Here is a 21,662-nt window from a genome sequence, read left to right on the forward strand (position 1 = left end):
CACGAAACTTGATTTTCTCGATTTTATTTTGTGCTTCTCCTTCCTGTTTTTCCAGTGCCCGTTTCACGGTGATTTTTCGGAGAATTTTTGAGAAACCCTCGAAACAGTACAATTTTCTGCATCTTTGCAGTGGTCGAATCCGTACGTATGGTGCGAAAAACATTGCAGCTCGTAGATTCGCTTTAGTTTATTGGGCAATATTCGACCGACGGGTGCTCGGCAGACGTTAACCCTTCGCTGGCCGGGTGATAGTGTTACTCCGCAGAATAAACAAGTGGAGCAAGTCAGGCATGAGCGCGGGCGCAAAATGTAATAAACCCATAAAGCTCTAAAGGGTCACATTGGGGTGGTCGTTGCGTTGCCTGGCCACGTAAGCTGGCTGGGGTTAAAAATGCGATTTTGTTTTCTCTGCGAACAGAGATCGGGTCGGCGTTTGCTGTGCCAGAAAACCGTTTGATCTAAACCATATAAATAACCGCAAGCTAGGTTGGGGTTCGATCATCCCAATGCTCGGCAATCACGTCGTCCCATCGCTCAACGGCCGAGTGGGATTTCCCCGAGGTACACCGAAAAACGAACTCCCCTCTGGGGGTGGACACAAATATCGAAAGATCAATAGAAAAGCGATATCGTATCGTAGTGTCGCCGAAAGAGGTACTAGGATGGCACCGAGTAGTGTACGTTTTGTTTGAACCAGTGATTCATTTGAAGAGTGTTAGCTATTACCAGCGCAACAGGTTCGTGCTTTCATAAAGCATGACGAGTGGTAGGATGTTGGGACCGCCAGGGATTTTTTGTTAGATTTTTTTTAAGGAGAGCGTTAACTTCCCAAAAAAGCATAATGGGCAAGCAAGCACTTCCGCACTAAGATTATTTGCTAAGTTGGGCCACAAAATGTATGTAGAACACATGCTTGATGCCGAAATACTATGCCTGATAAATGAAAAAGCTGGTACCTTTAAAACCGGTATCGGCCAAGTTATTTTAACAGAATGTATTTTATGTCCATCTACTCAGTAAACAGCATCTGTTGAATGATAACGTCGAGATGATCGTTTGATCTGCGAAACTTTTATGCTGGTTGATGGAATCAAAACTTGTCAGCGATGTTTCAAAGCGACCCCGGAAACGGGAACGAAAACTCTCCGGGCACTGTTTTCATCATAACATTCATTGATGTTCCCATTAGCCCACTAATCATGGGCTCTGTGGCTCAGTGGGACATTTCCGGAATTTGAATTCGGTGTTTTCCGACACCACCGCTTACAGTGAGAGTAATGGATGATGGTTTTGCTTACCGTTCATTCAGGACCGAATTAAATGAATGCGTGTCTGCAGAGTCGGAACGGATAGGTGGACATGGGCAAGTGATGAGCAGACACATAGATTTGCCAATTTTCCGGGCTGTAGTCGGCTGTGACTACTATCACCGTTGGTAAACCGCTATCATCCAAAGGCTTTCCGACCCAAGTAGATCCAGCCAGGCTTAGCGTTTTCGGGCCATCATGCAAAGCGTTTGAATGGTGCCGGCGTTCGACATGTTCTCTGGGAACAATCTACCAGCCCCTGGCCATGAGGCCACAACAGCACAAGCACGAAGTCTGCAAACTTCGATTAGTTCGGACGCCAGGGCGGACGACCCTGGCGAGAAAGGGACAAGATAATGTATGGCTATGCAATTCATCACAGCGACATCAGGACCTGTTTCGGGATGGCTGTGGTGTCGTAATAATGAAGTATTAACTTGTGTGGGTCCCTTTCGAGGGATCCCCAGATTTGGTAGTGGCGAAAGTTCGGAACCGTAAAATTTGGAATGATGCCCAGCCGCACAGCACGGTGCTTCAAGTCAAATATCGTACAAATAAATTCTACAATCCCTCCGAAGAGCCGAATATCTTGGTCCGCTGGGCTGGGGCGCTGCGGGATGTTCAGGCGGTAGCTTAACCGATATGCCGCCGTAAGCGAGATTGCGACGATACGGCTTGAAAATGGGAAAACATGAACGAGATAAACTTTGATAAATGAACTGTAGATGCGGGCAGTCGGCCGGACTTCGGTCGCAGATGAGAGGCATATTGTGTGGTTTTCCGAAAGCTTTAATGCTTAATCCTACCGAGAGCAAGGATGTGTAATATATGCGAAACGTGTTGGTTTGTAGTATACGGAGCTTTTATAGTATGCAATTTTGGAGCTAGTCTCGTAAAAAGCGCTCCAAACCTAATAGTTTGCTCACGGGAAAGGAATCTTTAACTTTCATCAACTGGAACATGCTTTTCGGAATGTATTTTGAACTTTTAAACATCTCTCCGTGTTAGAAGAGAGGAGTGCGTTGCTAACACATGAGGGAATCCGATACATTAAACAGTGCATTGTAACGTTGCTTAGCCGTGTTGACTGCTGGCAAATGTAGGCGGTACATGGTACGTTACAATATCGCGACAAAACCCTTATCCGTGGCATAAAATATTCACTTCCGACCGGGATTGATTTATACGCTTAGTTTACATTACATCGACGCCTAGAGGTAGATAGGCATGTAGCGGGAACGAACATGCGCACCATCCGGGACAGCCAAAAAGGGCTGAAATTTCAAACAATGTAGAAACATATTCGACAATGAATAATTAGCCAAGATAACGACACCAATAATGTTTGAACTGTTTTTCGTAGGTTCATTGTTTGGATGATCAACGGGTAGTGCCGGTGCATTAATGTACTAAACTACTTGTGGGTTACAAAACCATAATAGATCGAAACCCGATCCCGGGAGGGAACCATTCAGATTGAAGACTGGACCCGAACCAGACCCGAGCCATTAGCGAACCATATTATAGTCATTGTGGAAGACTCCAACTGTGCTCGTACTGTGTACTATGATTGATTGCCGCATCACCCGCGTGGTGCTACTGCCGAACGAGAATACGAAGAAACTGTTAATTAAACCATTGAACTGCAGGATGTGTGAAATGAAGTGAAAATGGGTAACGTAGTTCAACAAAACTAACCCCCGGGACGGAGGGGGGTTTAGTTTATAAAAGCAACTGCAATGACACAACGACGCCGCCGTAAAGCGCAGTGAAGTAAGTTTATCACACCCCATAAAGTTCCGCGTGGCGCGGTTTTGTATTATGATACTGCGCAAGCAGTGCACCCAATTGGAAGCGGATTGAGGTAGACATTGTACATCGTTCCGCAACCGGAGGTGTCCCTCGCAAGTCAACAAGTACACACGGGTTTTTAATGTATCAATGTAGGAGAGCCATCGTCGCAGTATGCTGACGATTGGAAGCACTCGAACTTCTGAACTGACAATTGTGAGGAGCCACACACTGATAGTAGTGTACCCTTTGGATTCACACTCTCTTCCTCACAAATCACGGTCTTAACTTATAGAGTGACGAAAAATGGCCAAAGGTGAAGTGAACACGTGCTAGTGCGTAGAAAATACTGGGTCGTAACAGCGGTTTCGGCTACTAGACAAACAGATGCCTGATACATAGGCAACGCAGATCTGATTGTATCGCACCGAAGGTTGTTTGAAGGGTGACGTTTTGGGCTACAATTTTACTAAAAATAGTGCGTGTATTGAGTGCTTATTAGTTGTTTTTGGTTATATTGTATAGTTATATTCATTTGAACATGAGTGAAATATCGGAAGAAATGCGCCATGTTATGTGCTTACACGGTTTACGTTGAGACTGCTGGTTAGTGTCAGTGGTTAGTGATGCTAGTAAGTGGTTTAGGTAAATTAAACGTACAATTAAAAAAAGACGTGCTTATGTCTGCTACTTACAATTGGTTCACTCCCGATCAGGGGTCATCCCTGGAAGATATAATCATGTTACAGTTCGGTGGAAAAAGGAACAAATTTTAGAACTTTCGTGCACAGAAAAAAGAGAAGCCTCCTAGATGCTAGACAAGAAGTAGACGCGACCAGCTACGACAGTGCTACCAGATACTACGGTGTTGCTTGCGTACCCACTTTATGAGCCTTAAACGAACCTTAAACGAATGGTCTGGTCTGTCTGTCAAGGCCTACCGCAGAGTATTTGCAGACTAATAAGATCACCGATTGGTGGGCTGTCCTGTAGGTTTGAAGACATTGTTTCCGTCCGTACCGATACAATTTAAGCAAAACGCAACCGTTACGCAATCCAATTATAAGGATGCATATATGCAACTAAACAGCCACTTAGCATAGCCTTCCTCCGCGTTGCACTGTTATTTGTCCACGATTGACCGCAAGCCGCAGTTCTTGGTGTTGACCGCAAGTCGGTGTAGAATTAATTTGCACATCAAAAATGCTAGGCAACCACCATCCGAAGGGTTCATTCACTACTAATATCGGCCACGTTCCCCATGGGATAGCGAAAGCGGCAACAGTTGGCACTACCCCGTTGGAGGGCCAGCACGTAGGAATTAAATATTTCTTCCCCGATATATGTACTTCCGATAGCTAAATATAGTAAATCGAACCCCGCGGAATCGAAAGTTCAATGCCACGGACTGCCCGGAGCCACAGCCACTGAAGGAAGTGATCCCGCGTGGTCGTGTGTTTAAAGTCACCACCAGAATAAGTCATCGTTCTCATCCCGTCAACAATCACTTTCACCGCTCCGTGTGTGCACCCTTTCGACCATGGTGGACCTTGGCGCACGGTTGACTGGCCACCATCTGCGGCCCAGAGCCGGATGATGGCAGGACAAAAGGCATAAAGCTAGGCGCTTTCGACTGCCCGCGGTTTAGTGTGGCGTTCGCAGTGGATCGGCACCGATCGCAGTCGAGTGGTCGCGCAATCAGAGGTGTACAGCAGTGCAACGAGCAAGTGCAAGTGCTCCTGGAACCAAACAAGCAAACGGCCGACGGGCTCAATATTCGGCTCACGTGACCGCCTATTCGAGTCGAGCCTATTCTGTGGAGGTATCGCTGCTTGAGAAAACTCAAAAATGGCGGTACAGTCTGACAGTTACGTGTCCGTGCCGGAATTCTACTCGAATGTGGACGTTTTCGTGACCGGCGGCACCGGCTTTCTGGGCAAGGTGTTGATCGAGAAGCTGCTCCGGTCCTGCCCGGACATCGGGCGCATATTTGTGCTGATGCGCAACAAGCGGGGCAAATCAATCGAGGAACGCGTGGCCGAGCTGGCCAGTTGCCCGGTGAGTGGCTTCGAAGGATCGCCTATGCCGTCTATCGTTCTCATTTTCCGCTTCAATGCACTTTCCCCCGCACCGGCTGAAGTTGTTCGATCGGCTGAAGAAGGAACACGAGGAAGCGTTGAAAAAGGTGGTCCCGGTTTACGGTGATATTAGGAAGCCCTGCCTGGGAATGTACGAGGAGGACGTCCAGATGCTTAGCAACGTGTCGGTGGCGTTCCATTTGGCGGCGAGCGTCCGCTTCGATGACCCACTGAGGGAAGCGATACGGACGAACATCTGTTCGACGCAGGAACTGTTCGAAATGCTGAAGCGCACCGCCACCAACATACGGGCCGTCGTGCACGTTTCCACGGCGTACAGTAACCCCGAGAATCAGTACGTGGAGGAGAAGGTACGGTGAAGCCGGATGCGGCCAGATGAAGATTCACTACACGAACAGTTGCCCCATTTCTCTCCCTGCACAGCTCTACCCACCGAAGTATGACTGGAAAAAGCTGGTCCAGACGGTGGACCGCTACGATGCCGACACCCTTGACGCCCTGATGCCAAAGTACGAGCCGAGGGGGAGACTAACCCTTTTACAATCCTGATGTTTTACTAATACCCTTACCCTTTGACAAACCTTATGTTTTACTAATTTTGCGTCCGACCGGCAGACTCTCGCACAATTCTCCGAACACTTACACTTACACCAAAGGTTTGGCGGAGCAGGTGTGTAAGGATTACTGCAACGTGTTGCCACTGGCCATCGTACGTCCGTCGGTGGTGCTGTTCACGATTGATGAACCGATGAGTGGCTGGGTGGACAACTTCAACGGTCCGACCGGCTTGCTGGTCAGCGCGGGCATGGGCATTACGCGAACGGGTTACCTTCGGCAGAAGAACCGCATCAACATCATTCCGGTGGACGTGGTCGTGAAGAACATCATTCTGGCGGCCTGGAAGCGGGGCACGATCGAGCGCCAGGCCGGCCCGAACCATCTGGCCATCTACAACAGTGCCGTCACCTACCAGCAGTCGCTGGAGTATAAGGAAATGTTGGACCGGGGCAAAGAGTACCTCTACACGGTGCCCTTCAGCCGCATGCTGTGGATTCCCCGGGGGACGCCAACGGACTGGAAAGTGTTGTACTACTTAACGGTAATCTGTGTGGCCACGATGTCAGCAAACGATTGATATTGCTTTCGTAAACCCAAAGTGGTGCCCCTGATTAGCTTGTGATGGCATCGGAAGGCTAAAGTTACGTTTCGGTTTATTTCAGTTATTTTTCACTATGATCCTGCCGTCACTTCTGTTGGATCTTTTACTCAGACTGTTGGGCCACAAGCCGTTGTGAGTAGCGCTCTAACCCATTCCAGGCGCGTTCTAGTTTGTCGTTCGACCTTTTCAACCTTTTTTCAATCTTCTCCTGCATCCTCCCGAGACAGCTTAATGAAATTGCAAACCAGAATCTATGGATCCGAAGTCTCCCTGCGGTACTTCGTCTGGCACGAGTGGCGCTTCGAAACGAAACAGATGAACGCTTTGCGCAGCTTTTTAACCGAACGGGATCGGTAAGTTTCGAATCTAGCTCTCATCATCTAATTGTGCCGATCGTAATGCCTGGTTTGACTTTCTGCACTAAAAAAGCGAATCCTTCGGATGGTACATGCCACAAACGACGCTTACTGGCGAATATCTGGAGAAGGCGTACCTCACCATCCGGCGGTACTTGGTAAAGGACCCGGACGAGACCATTCCGTACGCCAAGCGGAAGCTAGCACGTATGATACTCGCCGAGCGTATCATTCAGATTATTGCTTGCGGCTTGATAATTGTAGGTATTTGCAGGACAGTTTTCGCTGGATGCTTGTAGTGCTGCAATAAACATTACGAGACGTTCCGGTTCTGGTTGTAAATTTGTTTAGTTCAATAAGTTTCGGGTGCATTGTGCATTGTCGACCGAGTTTAGAAAACGGAAATCGGAAGAGACACCTCCTGTAACCCGCAGGGACGGGAGACGTTAGCATACCGGATATGCAATAAAAGAAACGCACCCTTCGATTCGAACGCAAAGTTGAATGATCTTTATGTACCGTCGACGGAGTAAGGTGACCGTGATATGGCCCGGCAATGAAGGGCAACCTTGAGACCGTGCCTTGTCCCAGGTCGTGGATGGCATAGCCGAACAACAACAGGCTGGCCTGACGTGGTGCGGTTGCACAACCGGCATTCCTTACCTTGGCGGAATGAAGATTATATAGGAACTGAAAATCCTTTCACCATTCACCATTCGGATTAATCCCAAACACGGCACCTAGGTACGGGCGAAAAGACCTTGCAATGCACATTACAGTTGCTGCGCTGCGGTGCAACAATTTTGTTTTGTTCTTTTGCTCCCTTTGGTGGCGGCGGTGGTGGGTTGGAATGGCATTTTTTGTTAGTGCTGCTCGAGGCGACTGTCACCATCTTTGTGGATGCACACGGAGTCCCCACGGAGTACGGCAGGATGAATGACGACGAACGGTTCGCTACATCGTTATGTTTTGCTTCCGCCATGGTGGATACATGCCAGGGTGAGGAAAGCAAAAAAAGTATCGCACATTACATTCAGCAGCAATTATAGTGCTTGAGGTATTTACTAGTTAAGTAGCATTTTAGATAGGTTTTGGATCTTTGTTCTTTCTGGTTCTACTTTCCTGTACGGGGAACCCTAGCAAATGTATCCGCGTCCGAAAGACCCATTTTTCCACAAAGCGACTCAGCAATACTTATCTTACTCTGCACGAGCCCCATAATGGAACCGAATGCTCGGTGAGTGTTTACGCTATTGAGATCAAATTTACAATTTGTATTCGTAAACTCATAGCGCGCGTTTTATTTCGGAATACGACACCTTGAAACAGCTAAGGGCGTAACTCGAGGATTTACCAAAAATAGCTACCGTTACTACCTTTGTTGGATTGATCCGACACTTGTTCAATCTTACTTTGTCTTTTTCGGTGCTGTGATATTTATCTACGATAAATTCGTAACGCATCCATCGTTTTTCCTTCGACACGATTAGTGTAGCGTTTTATTGAATAAATCTGTTTAAAATGCATTTCTAACCCGTTTGTGATGTTTAAATTGTAAATACAAGTTGCGCGCGTTAGGACAGTATTCCTTCGTTAGCTCGCAGCAAATAGTCTGGTCGTCGTGTTCGATAAGTTCGTGGTAGAAGCATGTCGGGCAGGCGGAACAGATGCCAATTTGCAACAACCGACAACCGCATCGTGGTAATTAAACTGGGCTAGTGAGATTGCATCGGTAGTTTGTCTCGTTTGTTGTCTTTCTTCCCTGCAGGGAGCGATAGTGGAAGCTATCGCAGGGAGGCTGCATAGCCAGCCTGGTATCGGCATCAATGCTTGCACCCTACATATTGACCGCTGGACCTATCCTTTTGTGCGATAGCTCGTTTAGCGGCATCGTGTTGCGCACAGCAGTGAGGTTTTGTGGGTTCGCATAAATATCGGCCGTCAGTTCGTCAACCGAAATTTCTTTATCCGCCTTCGCCATCTTCGTTGCCGTATCGACCTCAGCCCGAATTTTGCCCTCAATCTCCTTCAGCTCCTCTACCGTGGCCAGCTCCGTCGAGAGAATCTTTTCACGCAGCGACGTGATTGGGTCACGTGTCTGTCGTACCTCGGCAATTTCGTCGCGCGAACGGTAGCTGGTACCGGGATCGGACATCGAGTGTCCCGAGTAGCGATAGGTGGCCGTTTCCAGCAGCATTGGGCCCTTCCCGGCCGAACAGTGTTCCAGCGCGAAGCGTGTCGCTTCACGTACGGCGAGCACATCCATACCGTCCACCCAGATGCCGGGCACAAAGTCGCCCCGCGTGTAGTAGTTGGTATTGGCCGAGGCGCGCTCCACGCTCGTACCCATACCGTAGCCATTGTTTTCACACACAAAAATGCACGGTGTGTTCCACAGCTTCGCCATATTGTACACTTCAAACAGCTGACCCTGATTGGCGGCACCGTCCCCGTAGAGTGCGATGCAAGCGCCCTGGGTTCCGTTGTATTTGGCCGCAAACCCAATGCCAACGCCCAGCGGAACCTGTGCTCCCACGATGCCGTTTCCTCCGTAAAAATTCTTGCCGTACATGTGCATACTACCGCCCTTTCCGCGGGCACAGCCGCCGCCACGACCCGTCAGCTCAGACAACACACCTTGTATCGGAACTCCCATCAGATAGCTCCATCCGTGGCACCGGTAGGCGGTGATGCACGAGTCCTCGGGGCGCATTGCCGCACGCATGCCTACGGCACACGCCTCTTGGCCGGAGTACAGGTGACAGAAACCTCGGATCACCTTCTCTTTGTACAGATTGCCGGCAGCCGTTTCCATGCGTCTTATCATGTACATCTGGCTGTAGTACTTCAGTGCGTCCTCCTTGGACACGGTTACCTGCGTCGCCGGACCTTGCTCGAGGTTGTGCAGCTTGAAAGCCTACCGTGGCCATGTTATGTGTAAACCACAAACATAAAATTAAACACATATTAGGGGGGTCCCATGCAGAGGATAGAGTGGAAAGCAACTTTTGTCCCAAAATCACGACCTGGGAAGCAGGTGTAACAGGGGCCTACGGATAAGCCATGATAAAGGGATTAACATTTACTGTACGACATTTTTAGGATCGTACATTGAAACTCCTGCACTATTCAATCAAATCTGCAATACATTTTAGTGGGCCCTCTATGATTATTGTACACAGAAAATACAGATTACAAATCATTTCTACACTGTTAAGTGTAATTGAAGGTTGTCTACATAATAACTCTAACATCAGACAGAGCTGACACTGTATGACCTTCAGCAGAGCATAGGACTTGCTTGATATTGGCAAAGAATTTCGCCGGGATTTTAAGGCATTTAAGGAACAACGTAAAACTCACCCGCGTCTCGAACGTAGCTTCCGATGCATATCCATTTTGTTGATGTTTCGCAAGTGTTTTCTGAAAAAATTAATAAATAAAAATACCAATTTCAATGAAGAGACAGAACTAACATTGATGTCTTAGCGAACGATTGCCAGTCAGGGTGAACTAAAGTTATTGCACACGGCCAATCGACTCTAACCATCTTATCCGTGGCACCGCTGCTTGCGACAGTTTCAGTGGCGGTTGCTGCTACTTTTCCGGCGCGGAAAATTGTGTTCACCCACTTCGAGAGTCCCATCTTTGCTCGATTCGTTTTTTGTATGCGATTGATACGAACGATTTTGGATGAAGGAAGGACACAGGACCAAACCCACGATCTGGCACAGTGGTGTACTTTCTTTGTTTACACAACACAACACGGCTGATTGGATTTATTATCGGTATCGTTTCGTTTCACCTTTGCTGCGAGCTCGGATGTGTCGACACACTACATTATGCAATCAGAAGAAAACAAACTTGCGCGAAGAAAGAGTCGCAATGGTTTCGCGGTACCATAAAAGGCAACACAGTTCAACACAACCGCTGTTTGGCTACTTTTCATCGCTACTCACCAAGTTGCCCAACAAACCGCGCTGCCCGATCGATTTCGCTACGTTTGAGAACATTTTTGCGCCTGAAGGTGAAAATGGTTACCACAGAATAAGTTGCCTCTACGCACGTCAATACGATTTGTTTTTTTCTGCGGCAAACAGCTGTCAAACGGTTTGTTTTGACAAAATTCAGTGCGCGGAGCTCTGGTGGTGGGTTTCGGAACTGTTTCTCGTGCTTGTCTGCTAGAGCTCGAAGCCGACACCAAAGGGGAGAAATAATTCTCAGAAAATAAATTTTCTTAAACTTTATTTATGTGCTTCGCTTGCACAATTATATCCAATTTTAAAAACACCATACAAAAACCAACACTTTCTTCCTACTATATAATACTTATCCGAATAGACCGAACATGTAACGCCTCGGCTTTGGCGGACGTTTGGATTCGTCCACTAAATTTTTGCTCTCCATCTCTCGAAACCAGTCACTGTGAGCGTAAAGTGTGTCCTTGAAAGATTCTAAAAACAAACCCACAATGTAAATGTAAGGCCCAACAGTTTCGTGTGATTGAACCACCTCAAACTTCCGAGTTACTTACTTTCCAGTTGCTCAAAAGTGCCGGCTTTTCCACCGTACTCATTAGGAAGGCTTTCGATCGGTATCGAATTGTACAGGGAATCGTCTATGTTGACGTGCATATTTATCATTTCCTGTACCTCCTTTCGCAACAATGGTCGCACAAGCATCATCAATCGATTCATAAATGGTACCACGTTGAGATAATGGATTTGTTTCAAGCGCACGGGCAGGGCTTCCTGGGAGTAGGCCATTTGCTTTTTGGCCGCGTCCATGTTGATCTTTCTCATGTGTCCAAGGTGCATTCCTTGCATGTCCGACAGCAGGACATGCCCATTGGCATGTCCTTCGAGTTTTATCCATAAATCCATACACATTGTTAATCTAAAATGTACAGAAAAGCCCACATTATCCTCGAATACTACAGTAATGTTGTAGTGAACTATTATGGATACGGACACTTTTAGAACGTGTAGGTGGTTCATATCCGTTGCATCCGACGTGAGCAGACGGGTGTATGCCATTTTATAGCCCTCTTTAGTTTCGCCAGGTAGTGTAGTAAACATTCTAAATGGAGAAATGAAAGTGAAAAAAAGCTTCAGATGCCATATGGCCAAGTAAATCGAACCCCCCACGAGCTAATTCCGTTGTTCACAAAAATATCTGCCAATAACATTTTGGCCAGTAACGAGAACACCGCAGCATAAAATTCCGGAACTTTCAAACGAAAACAAATATCGCATGGTGGTTGTTTGTTTTGTTTGGTTCCATTGCTTGCTTAGGCAGCACTTCTGCCTGTGTTTGTGTGGTTTCAACTGAAGATTGCATCACTAACACCCCTAGACTGGCACTGTTCATGTTGCAAACAAACAAACGAGTCATGCTTGTTTTTTTGTTAATGAGCACTGCCCTTTGGATGGGTCCGTTTTTTTGCCGGACTATCTGAACCGATAGCACGCATCTTGGGCACAGGGGTTGCTTCCCCATTTCCTCCGCCGGTATCAGTTCTGACGAGGTACTTATTCAACAATTGAGCAAAACACCAATCAACTAATTACACGATCTTTAGCGCCGTTTGCAGCGGATCGCTGAAAATGTCGCGGTCGGTAAAAAACTCGGTGTAGCTGGTCCTCATGGTGTAGTAGTTTTCGATTGTCTTTCGGGTAGCCTCTTGATTGTTATAGTTGGCGTGCAGGAACGTTGCCATCTCGTGCTCTAAGGTATGCGAGAAAAAGATTTATTTAATGATAAAGTAATCGACAGCTCTAGACTCCAGAGTTTCCGATTCTACTAGCGTAGGTTACCTTTTATCGCCGGTAAGTGGGGTTGTGTCGTGAGCCATTGTTTGATCTCTTCGATGCCACCCCGATCGACCTGGGGCCAGCGATCAAGTTGCTCGGTGGGATCAGCGTCCATCATCTCGCAGAAGGCCAAACACGTTCGCAACGTGCTAACTCCGCAACCACCCTACGTCAACTGAAGAGCGAACGCCACTCGAGAGATAAATTAATAGCATCAACACCAGCATCGGTATTTCCAACGGTGACGATGACGATGATGATTGTTGATGAGGAGATTAGGCAGCACAAACACATGCAATCATCTACGGGGTAGACGCACGCCTATCGCCCGTGAAGTCATGTAAGAATACACGCTGGGCGCGTTAATCGAATGAAACGACTTTCAAGTGCCGGACAGATTCGGCGAGTGCAGAGTTCATTCTATTGAGCCGTTCACGTGTAGCCGATCGAATGGATTGTTTTTGAAAACTTTCTATCTTATGATAAAAAGTATCACAAAGAAAGATAACGACCAAATAAATGCCTGGCATGTCTACAGACTACACATACTTCAGAGTCCACATCGTATTAATTAAGGTCTATATATTTCGTCCTAAGTTTAACTCCTCATGAGCCAACCCTCATGAGTTATTGATTGCTAAGTATCAGATAAAGTACTATATTTGTCTCATAGCTTTTCTATTTCATGCGTGAACAGCGCCAACCCATCCATTGTCTATCACAACAGCTTCTTATAGCACTAACTTTGGTCTGTAAAACCCTGATTTGAAACGGGTTTTACCATCCCAAACTTTCTACGTAGAGAGATTTATTTTCATCCACTTCCAGCGTTAACTTGCATCGTCGTCGTAACACGTTCCACATCCACACTTTACAGTATAGAAAGTTCTCGCGCGTTACACTATCAGCTGTGGCTGGATCGAAAAGAGTCACCACAAGGCGCAGACGGTTTCAGAATCCAGGACCGGCGATGCGGCGTCTTTCCGAGCGGTTGCAGTTTACCCATTGTGTGTGCGAAATAATGCACATAATATGTAATTGTTGTACATTATGTTGCAACAAATGGCCGCCGTGGGAATGAGGCAAGTGCACGGGGGCTAACCGCGGTTTTTCAAGATTCTCCTGCTAAAGATAAAAACCCAAAGTTTGTTGGTTCCCAACTGGCCGTCGGTTGGACTAAAGTTTTCGTTGTTGATTAAATAGTTGGTGGCCAGCTCTGAGGGAATTTGCGAACCGAGCAGACCGTGGTTCTCTATCCTGGTTTTCGTTACTGTCGGAGACCTTAATAAGGGAAACTTGCGTTATTGATAGTCAATTGTTTGAAGATTATACACTGTCTGAATTAAAAAAAATAAATAAATTTAATAAAATTGCGTTACTTTTCACTATTTAATGTTTCAGTTTGATACGCTTAATGGTTCAAAAATTTCAGTTTCAGTTGGCCAATCGTTTTTTTTTTTACGCGTGTGGGTTATAGTAGCGTAATTAATGTCTCTATACATTTATATACCCCTAACTATCGATCAATAGAGCTGAAGTAAAACGATTGGTGGTGAATATCTCGGCTCCTGCCAATTAGTAACAAATCGAACGCTCCAAATCAAGTGAGAACATTGTATTATTTACAATCGGCTGATTTTCAGCGTTTTTATTGTGTTCGATTGCTTGCGGTGCCAATTGCCATTATTATCCTATCAGCTATGCCACGCTCTAGAATTGTGCAAAACTAACGCTTCATCATTCAGTATTGAACCACCGTAGAATACATTTAAATATGTACACAAACGAACAATAAACAGTCGAGCTAGTGACTTTTTACGTTTGCATTATTTTTATTAAATCGCACAACATATTAAAGTAAAAGAGTGAAGAATGCGCAGCAAACCACGAACAACACATGGACATTACCGTTTTGCTGGATAATAAACTGCTTTTTATTACAATAAAGAGGGCATCGAAAATGAGCATGAATAGTTAAAGAAGTGTGTAATTTGTTGGACAAACTTATTGACCTGGCCTAACACATTTGTGTTCGAAACCGAAGCACATGTCGAAACTATAATATTTGGTAAGGAAATTGGTAAAACATTTCTTTGAGTTTGATGGCTGAATTCAGACAAAAAAATTGTCGTTAGAGATTAGGGCAACGGCAGCAGCACGTACGCCTTTTAAACCCGTAGGTAGTTTTTTTCTTCTAAAAGATCTAAGACGTTGGCATAAATAAAGACGAATTGTCACATTAAAAATGTTACATTTTTGCACGGTAATAGCAAACCGTTTAATGATCGTACAAAAACATTAAATTCAACGCTTGAAACGCCTTCTTTTGGTTTCAAAACTCAACGTTCCAGTTGGCAGTTGGCGATAACCGAAAATTTAACGGTTTTTCCGCATCTTTACGCACAGCGCTTAGTCATCTAACTAGAAACGGCCGTTAGGAACGCCCTTTGCGGGTTAAGCTGCGCGCTAGAGTAGGTTGAGGTAGGCACGACACGGAATCGTTAGACCATCGGCCACGCCTGGCTAGCTGGCCCGCAGGCAGCAAAAGAATCTGGAACTGACCTAAAATGTGGCGTGAACTTTTTATGTGGAAAACTCTCTGCCCAGAGCAAAAAAAAACCCTTCGGCTCGTTGTTTTGCACTGTCGCTGGGTTTTGTAAACTTAAAGGCACAACATTTACCCGGGAAAACGATTAAATGGAAAAACTGTTGACCACATTGCCGCGCGTCGGGCTGTTCGCGGGCCCATCAGGGGCAGGGTGTTTTCCGTGATTTTTTTCGCCAAGCCATATTGAGGGCACCGCCAAACAAAACATACTACCAAACAAACGGGTTACAAAAATGTGATACGTGCAGATGGTTGCAGTTTTACCACAAACGGCCTGGCCACACGCGGACCTGCAGGGGACATGCTAGTGCCCGAGCCAAAACGACTGCGATTTACTGTAGCAGTCATCAGTTTTGCCCGAGCGTGGTCCACCTACCTGTGGAGCCCGAGAAGTTTACCGGGCCCAGAACAGGTGGCAGAACTCTGACCACACACCTCCGGGTAACCTCAATAAGCGTATATAAGTTGTCGGAAAAATGTGCTTAGCTTATCAGTTGGCGGTTGAAGATGATTTCGACAGCACCTTAAGGTGTACGTCGCCGTGGCCTTAGTCAGCGAAGGTCCTCGCCGGCCTGTGCACTTTTGCGGACCTCACGGCTTGGGGCGATTGTCGGAGTAGTCGCTTGTCGATACCCGGAGTGACTAGACCGAACACTCGTATCCCAAGTCGCTGAGCCTTTGCTGCCTGTGTGTTTGTTTGATTGTGTGTGAACTAGTGTTGTGAACGTATCACCCAGCTTCTCTGCGGGAATCGAGTGTCCGAAGTCGGAAGGAACTCCCGGTGTGATATGTGTAAAGAATGGCGCTAGCGCCGCTATATCACAGCAGCAGTTACCTACTAACTTTGCACTCGCAAGGCGACGACGTGTAGCGTGTAGAAGTAGACTTTAGGACGTGAAGCAGGGCAGACTAAGATGTCAGGGTGCCTAGATTGAAGGAACTTCTGCTGTGATCTGAGTTACAGGTCATATCACAGTAGTTGTACTTTAATGTGGACATTTCCGTTAGCAGCACGGCTGGTGATCGAAGTGGCGGCTATTTATTAAATGCGTGACTCGTGTGTGCGTGTGGGCAGGCAGCAAACGTTATGCGACTAACTTCGTTCAGATGATGTTTCCTATACAGCAACTCATCACTGGGCAAAGTTTGTCGCATAAATGAACTAATCTACAGGGTGTGCCCAAAATGTGGCTCGTCGAGTGCGTTAACAGTTCCCCGAAAAGGGTGGAATATCCGGTAGCCTTTAGGTCCAACTCCATCTTCAAACACCCGCATTGGGGCTTGACACACTCTGGACTTCTGAAGAGGTTGGTTCGCCCGCCGGTTACGTGTCGCAAAATTACCTTCCACAGCTGTCAACCGTAGAAATGATGAAGTATTGGCAGGCGGTTCCCCGAAATCGGTAATGCCAACCTGCCTGCCTTTTGGGGGGAGAGAAAATGGCACTGTCAAAGGTTAGACCTGCAGCTTGCGTTGACGTCAAAATATGGAACCGCCGCGTTCGACAACAATGTTTGCAATGGGCGTCCCGCAGCCGACGATTGATAGCTCATTTCGTATGCAAAAGTAATTTTCTTTTCCCGTGCTCCGACGGCGACACAATGCCAATCTGGTCTTGCTTTTGTTGGTGCGCTGAGCAACGAGGATGTAATGAGCTAGTAATTTATATTTAACCAAATAAGCACCTCGACTGGCGCGGCGACACATTGGACGGAGTAATTCGAACTCGGGGGGCCCAAGTGCAACAGGTTGTGGAGCAGCGGTTCTATGGGGACAGCATGGGCAAGATGCGTCCTCTAGCGCAACCTTTGACCAAAGGCTGCGTTTTAATTATGTCGTCGCGGATGGCACCATGTGCCGTGCCATGTAAACAAATCTCGCTTTCCCGCCAATTCGAACGAAGCAGTGAACCCATTCATCGGCGAGTGGGGCGAGCAAGATATGGTGAGTATGCGCACGATGCTCATGACGGGCGGTCTCGGGATGCTGGCCTCCCCCGGAATCGGCTGCAGTCGTCGGGCGCGACCAGTTCCGTGGCGGTGGTTTTCGCAAACGGATCGCGGCGCGTCGAGTCGCGAGTGTTCCGACTACGCGAGTATTCCGACTCTAGAGGAACTGCGAATTGGCTCGGCGGTCGTCGCAGCGCAGCACAGCAAGGATAAGTGTCCGATCTCGTTTGCATCAATTTAGTCGCAATCGAAGCGGCCGCTGGGTGTTTGCCATTCCGTCACGTTTCCAATCCGCAGCGCGCTCGTAGAAGCAGTCGATCGTGTGTGTGGCAAGTTCTCCATGTTGCTAGATTAAATTTAAAATTTGAATTGGTGATCTTACTTAAGAAAGAAAACGGAAGCAACGTTGGAATCACCGGCTCGCCGGCTCGATGGTGTGTTGAATATTGTGCGCAACGCCCGAAGAACGGCCCAACCGGGTTTGGGCTTTATCCAACAATTAGCCCGCACTTTGGAGGCAAATCCTGTTTCTGGTGGTGTGGTTGGTGTTTGCGGTTTCGTGCAGTTGTTAGTTTTACCGGTGTTTTGTGGATATTTTGAAATGGATCCCAATGCCAGCAAAAAAGAAGAATATTTAACATCGGATAGCGTCATTTGCATAACATAATTTGATGGCCCTAAATTTGTCCAGAAGTTCCAGTGCAGATTCTTACACGGTTCGGAGATCGGGTGTGTGCGTGTGTGAAGTGCTTGATGAGTAAGTTCCCAATTTAAAGATTTTCACTCAACTCCCAGTGCCCAGGACGCTGGCCACGCTAGGCTTCTCTGTATTCTGGAGCAAATCAATTTAAATTTCAATATGGGCGGGTTAGGCGGGTGTTCACAAATCGTCTCCCAACGGTAGTAAAGATTTTTGCCATCGATAAGCACCGAGATGACCTCTAAATGAAAGCGTAGAAAATAGCTGTGCAAACGGGCAGGGCACTAGGGCTTCGATGCAGGAGATAGCGTTCCAGCGTCTCGATATCTATTTCCCAAATGCTTCGTACCATTTTGATTTCGTGATCGGTCAACGTGATTCGTGTTTTGGGAAGGCTTTCTAACGGTTGTCGAAGTAGCCGGCAGTCAGTCTGTTGGGGGGCCTAGATCGAAGATAAAGTAACTAGTATCTAGTTCGGAGTTACGTTGTATGGGACATTTCGCTAAAGCAAATTACTAACGTATTAGCACTTCTTAATGGTAGTTGACTTAACAATTGATAAATATAGGTTACTTTCAAGGACACCATTCCAAAAAAGAGCAATTTGTATTATTCAACCGGCATTTAATAGTAGCGGTACACTTTGAATGGTTTGTTAGAAACGCTCAAGGGATTAACAAGTTCCCCGAACAATTACGGTGTCAACCGAACCCAAACGGCGAACCCAATCCAGGCAGCATTGGACAAGGATTTACATCTTTCGGCGACAGGCCCATGACGATTGAAAAAAAGGTGCAGAAATTCGCAAAATATTTTTTCTAGCATTACATTTTCAAATCTTTCTCGCCGCTGACCAAGGCCGCTGGGCAACAAAAATGGCGGATGAATTTCTTTTTCTCAGCCACCATATTTCTCCTGCGTAAATCTGTTTCGGAGCGTGCACTTCTCCGTAATGACTTCTATGGCGCGAATAAATGGATCATACAATTAATGCCGTGTTGGGGCACCCTGGTGGAATGGGTTTTTTTTCGATATTACTAGCCTTCACCTCTACTAACCTTCGTGCTACGGCTGGGACTGCCAGCTGGGAGTTCTCGAACGTAAATGTTCACGGCATTATGTTTTCCAGCGTTTAATCGAGTCGCCGTGGCTGGCATAAAGTAGATAGTGTTTTGACCTTCGGACGAGCATCTTTTCTCTTGCCTTAAAAACCGGCGCGCCTTTGAAGTGAACTCTAAAATGGACCGATTGCGTGTCGGTGTGGTAGATACTCGACGATTTCTGTTTCTTTTCTTTGCCCCCTCGAGAGAGAGCATCATTAGTTGCGAGATAAAGAATTTCCGAAGAAACACATTTCAACGGTTGGCACGATGCCACTGCAAAGAATGGAGCCTTACAACAAAATTAATTCAAGAAAAATCCTCAGCAGTTTAAACTAACCAGCAACGTTCAACAAAAGTTTCGGTTATGAATAGAAAGCCTTACTTCTTACGAAAGTTCATTTCAGTAACGCACGAAAGTGAATGTGAGTAAGTTTTAATAAACCGTTGAAAGTGAAATTATTGATTCGTCAAATTGAAACCCAACCCGTTGCTGACGTCATTCGCTGTTTCGTGCACGTCGCTAAGAAGGTTTAATCCTCTCGAAGCAGCAGTTTAGAAAGGTATATCCAATATGCCACTGTTGTAGGCATAGGAATCGTGTAATGTGTTTGGAAAAACTTTGTGTAAAATATGACGTATTCTACACGGTTGTCTTTCCGGTGGTTGGTATTCCGAAGACGGACGAACCGACCCCGCGGGCGTATAAGAATCGCTCCGCGACGACCTCGAATCGTTCGCCACGACGAACGTAATCACGGATTCGTGTTCGTACGAATCAAACAAATTAGTCTGTGGCGTTTCGAAGAACGCACCGAATTTTCGGGCAATATGTCGACAGTGTGTCGTGGCGCTGTTCCGCTGCCGCTACCGTTCACTCCGCTGACGCAAGAACTCATAAGCCACAGAATGGACGCGGCCGAGGCAGACGTATATTAATAAACTTTGCACAAATTGAAAAATCGAATTCAATTGTTAGGCAACTCCGATTTAACAGATGGCTCGATTCGGTACAATAAGTCCAAAAGTCGTTAGCAGGAAAATTAGGAAAGTGTTCAAGAGAGCTACATCCCGAGAGAGCCAGAGAGAAGAGAGATAGACAGAGTGAGAAATGGCGAAAAGCGAGAAGGATTGAGATCATTAGGAGCGAAAGAAAGCAACTGAAAGTAAGAACGTGGCCATTGCGGAAGTTTTGCAATGTGTTACGAAACGACGTACAAAACAAACAACACAACCTTAAAACTTGAACACATTCTAATAAACAAAGTCAAGTTACATTTTTCATTACATTTTTTCGTTAGTTTTACGCAACTGCAAAATAATTAATTATTTGAACTATCAACTTAGAGGGTCTTTTCGTCTAGAAAAACAGATCTAGCTTTGGAACAAACTTAACCAGAAAAGGAACTTTTTTACAATTTTAACGACTCCTAATCTCCATCATGCGATAAAACATCAATGGATATGAGTCTTCAAAAGTGATCACACGCCATCGAGTAACTTTCATGTGACTGTCATCAGAATTGTGGCTGTATGTTATCGTGTTCAACGTTAAACTCCTCCCTCACAGTAGTGTCCGGTGGTACCTATGCTGGTTCGCACATTATCACTTCCTAACTGAAGGTTTTTAGGGGGTGGACAAACGACTGACTTTAAGGCTTCCGGAGACATCTGTCCCCGTGCACGTCGTCGAACAGTGTGATAATGTAGTCCATGATTGCCCGGCTGAAATGGTAATTTATGTTGTCAATTTGTACGTATCTCCAAAATCAACTGTCGACCCTGGTGCCTGATCTGTGGATTCGCATCCACAGGTGTGTAGGTCGTTTGCAAGTATGCTTCTCCTTGAGCCTGGCACACTCACTTGCTCGAGTGCCTCGAAAGAAATGGTGTCTACTGACGTGCAACAAACGGACTTCCTGGAGCCACGGAATGAGATTTTTCCTGTCTAGAGCCACCAGGAGGTTCAGATCTGTTACAAATGTTCGTGCCACCGCGGCGATGGTCATCCATCATTGGATGCAACGCGATGAAGACGGAACAGCGGACGTGGTAGAAAAGTTCGAAATTGAAAAACTTACCAGATTCCATTTCCAGCTGGAAATGGAACTCGATGAATCAGTTCCACGCTGCGTCTACTACCGACCAACGTCGGATTGCAGTGGGACTGCAGCGGGCCGCGGATGAGTTGGTGAGGAAAAATCAAGTGGCCCGCAAAAAATACCCTTCCTAACCGGTGTTGCTGCTGCCTGCGATGAATGTCCAAGAAAGGCGAGAAATGCATCTCACACGATGCGGTAGCTCTTCGCGCGGAATTGTTGCACTATCCGGCGGCAAAAAAGGCGCACGGATGGAAAGTGAACGGAAATTGATTGTGCTATTTCGAGTATGAGATAGCGCCGAATTTCTGACAGTTCTGTGCCACTGAATATCATAATTTCTTATCGTTCTTAACATTGCGTTGTAAATGCGAGCTGCGAGCGCGAGAAAAACCTCAAAGTGTGTTCTATATTTTGTAGGGATTTTTTTCAAATGCCATTCAGAGTGTAGTCATTTCCGGTCGACTTATGTTAGCGTGCGCTCGATTAAAATCCAAACTGAATGTGCGATTCGAGAAGACTATTGCTAGTCAGTCAGATTTCCATCTCGCCACACATTGTTACAAACAACTGGAATGTGGGAGGAAAAATCACAATTTCTGTACTGTCGTAAGTCATGGCACGTATCACGTATCGCTTTGATGTCCACGCTCCTGCTCGACTCGGATTTGTGTTGGGTCT

At 46.5% G+C, this 21,662-nt stretch overlaps 3 protein-coding genes across 5 annotated transcripts; 1 reads left to right on the forward strand and 2 right to left on the reverse strand.

Moving 5' to 3' along the window:
• The first annotated feature begins 4,946 nt into the window (after window positions 1–4,946).
• LOC128278017 (putative fatty acyl-CoA reductase CG5065) lies at window positions 4,947–7,032 on the forward strand. Its single transcript, XM_053016646.1, has 7 exons — window positions 4,947–5,156; window positions 5,239–5,547; window positions 5,621–5,706; window positions 5,813–6,296; window positions 6,418–6,488; window positions 6,584–6,709; window positions 6,786–7,032. The coding sequence occupies exons 1-7, from the start codon at window positions 4,947–4,949 to the stop codon at window positions 7,009–7,011; spliced, it is 1,512 nt and encodes a 503-aa protein (XP_052872606.1). The 3' UTR covers window positions 7,012–7,032.
• A 1,156-nt stretch (window positions 7,033–8,188) lies between these two features.
• LOC128268453 (pyruvate dehydrogenase E1 component subunit alpha, mitochondrial-like) lies at window positions 8,189–10,794 on the reverse strand. Of its 3 annotated transcripts, none has more exons than XM_053005555.1 (3): window positions 10,672–10,794; window positions 10,076–10,135; window positions 8,189–9,629 (listed from the first exon to the last, which is right to left on the reverse strand). In XM_053005555.1, exons 1-3 carry the CDS (start codon window positions 10,723–10,725, stop codon window positions 8,550–8,552), a joined length of 1,194 nt encoding a protein of 397 aa, XP_052861515.1. In that variant the 5' UTR covers window positions 10,726–10,794; the 3' UTR covers window positions 8,189–8,549. The 3 variants fall into 3 exon arrangements, with proteins under 3 accessions (XP_052861515.1, XP_052861513.1, XP_052861514.1); XM_053005553.1 differs by lacking the exon at window positions 10,672–10,794 and adding an exon at window positions 10,260–10,651; XM_053005554.1 differs by lacking the exon at window positions 10,672–10,794 and adding an exon at window positions 10,254–10,651.
• Window positions 10,795–11,027: 233 nt separating this feature from the next.
• LOC128268454 (alpha-tocopherol transfer protein-like) lies at window positions 11,028–12,678 on the reverse strand. The gene is made up of 5 exons (XM_053005556.1): window positions 12,529–12,678; window positions 12,283–12,439; window positions 11,684–11,791; window positions 11,247–11,608; window positions 11,028–11,166 (listed from the first exon to the last, which is right to left on the reverse strand). Exons 1-5 carry the CDS (start codon window positions 12,641–12,643, stop codon window positions 11,042–11,044), a joined length of 867 nt encoding a protein of 288 aa, XP_052861516.1. The 5' UTR covers window positions 12,644–12,678; the 3' UTR covers window positions 11,028–11,041.
• Window positions 12,679–21,662: the final 8,984 nt, after the last annotated feature.

Source organism: Anopheles cruzii, chromosome 2 (genome assembly GCF_943734635.1).
Source record: "Anopheles cruzii chromosome 2, idAnoCruzAS_RS32_06, whole genome shotgun sequence".
In the NCBI taxonomy this organism is placed as follows: Eukaryota; Metazoa; Arthropoda; class Insecta; order Diptera; family Culicidae; genus Anopheles; species Anopheles cruzii.

What these genes read in the sequence shown, in the direction of transcription:
- LOC128278017 (XM_053016646.1), top strand. Translation starts at nt 4,947, where the DNA reads ATGGCGGTACAGTCTGACAGTTACGTGTCCGTGCCGGAATTCTACTCG. An exon ending in AAGTGTTGTACTACTTAACG is followed by an intron (nt 6,297 to 6,417) that starts GTAATCTGTGTG and finishes GGTTTATTTCAG; the next exon opens with TTATTTTTCACTATGATCCT. An exon ending in TTTTTAACCGAACGGGATCG is followed by an intron (nt 6,710 to 6,785) that starts GTAAGTTTCGAA and finishes GCACTAAAAAAG; the next exon opens with CGAATCCTTCGGATGGTACA.
- LOC128268453 (XM_053005554.1), bottom strand. Translation starts at nt 10,358, where the DNA reads ATGGGACTCTCGAAGTGGGTGAACACAATTTTCCGCGCCGGAAAAGTA. An exon ending in CCACGGATAAGATGGTTAGA is followed by an intron (nt 10,136 to 10,253) that starts GTCGATTGGCCG and finishes TAATTTTTTCAG; the next exon opens with AAAACACTTGCGAAACATCA. An exon ending in AAGCTACGTTCGAGACGCGG is followed by an intron (nt 9,630 to 10,075) that starts GTGAGTTTTACG and finishes TGGCCACGGTAG; the next exon opens with GCTTTCAAGCTGCACAACCT.
- LOC128268454 (XM_053005556.1), bottom strand. Translation starts at nt 12,643, where the DNA reads ATGATGGACGCTGATCCCACCGAGCAACTTGATCGCTGGCCCCAGGTC. An exon ending in CAAACGGCGCTAAAGATCGT is followed by an intron (nt 11,792 to 12,282) that starts GTAATTAGTTGA and finishes TTCTCCATTTAG; the next exon opens with AATGTTTACTACACTACCTG. An exon ending in CACTTTTGAGCAACTGGAAA is followed by an intron (nt 11,167 to 11,246) that starts GTAAGTAACTCG and finishes GTTTGTTTTTAG; the next exon opens with AATCTTTCAAGGACACACTT.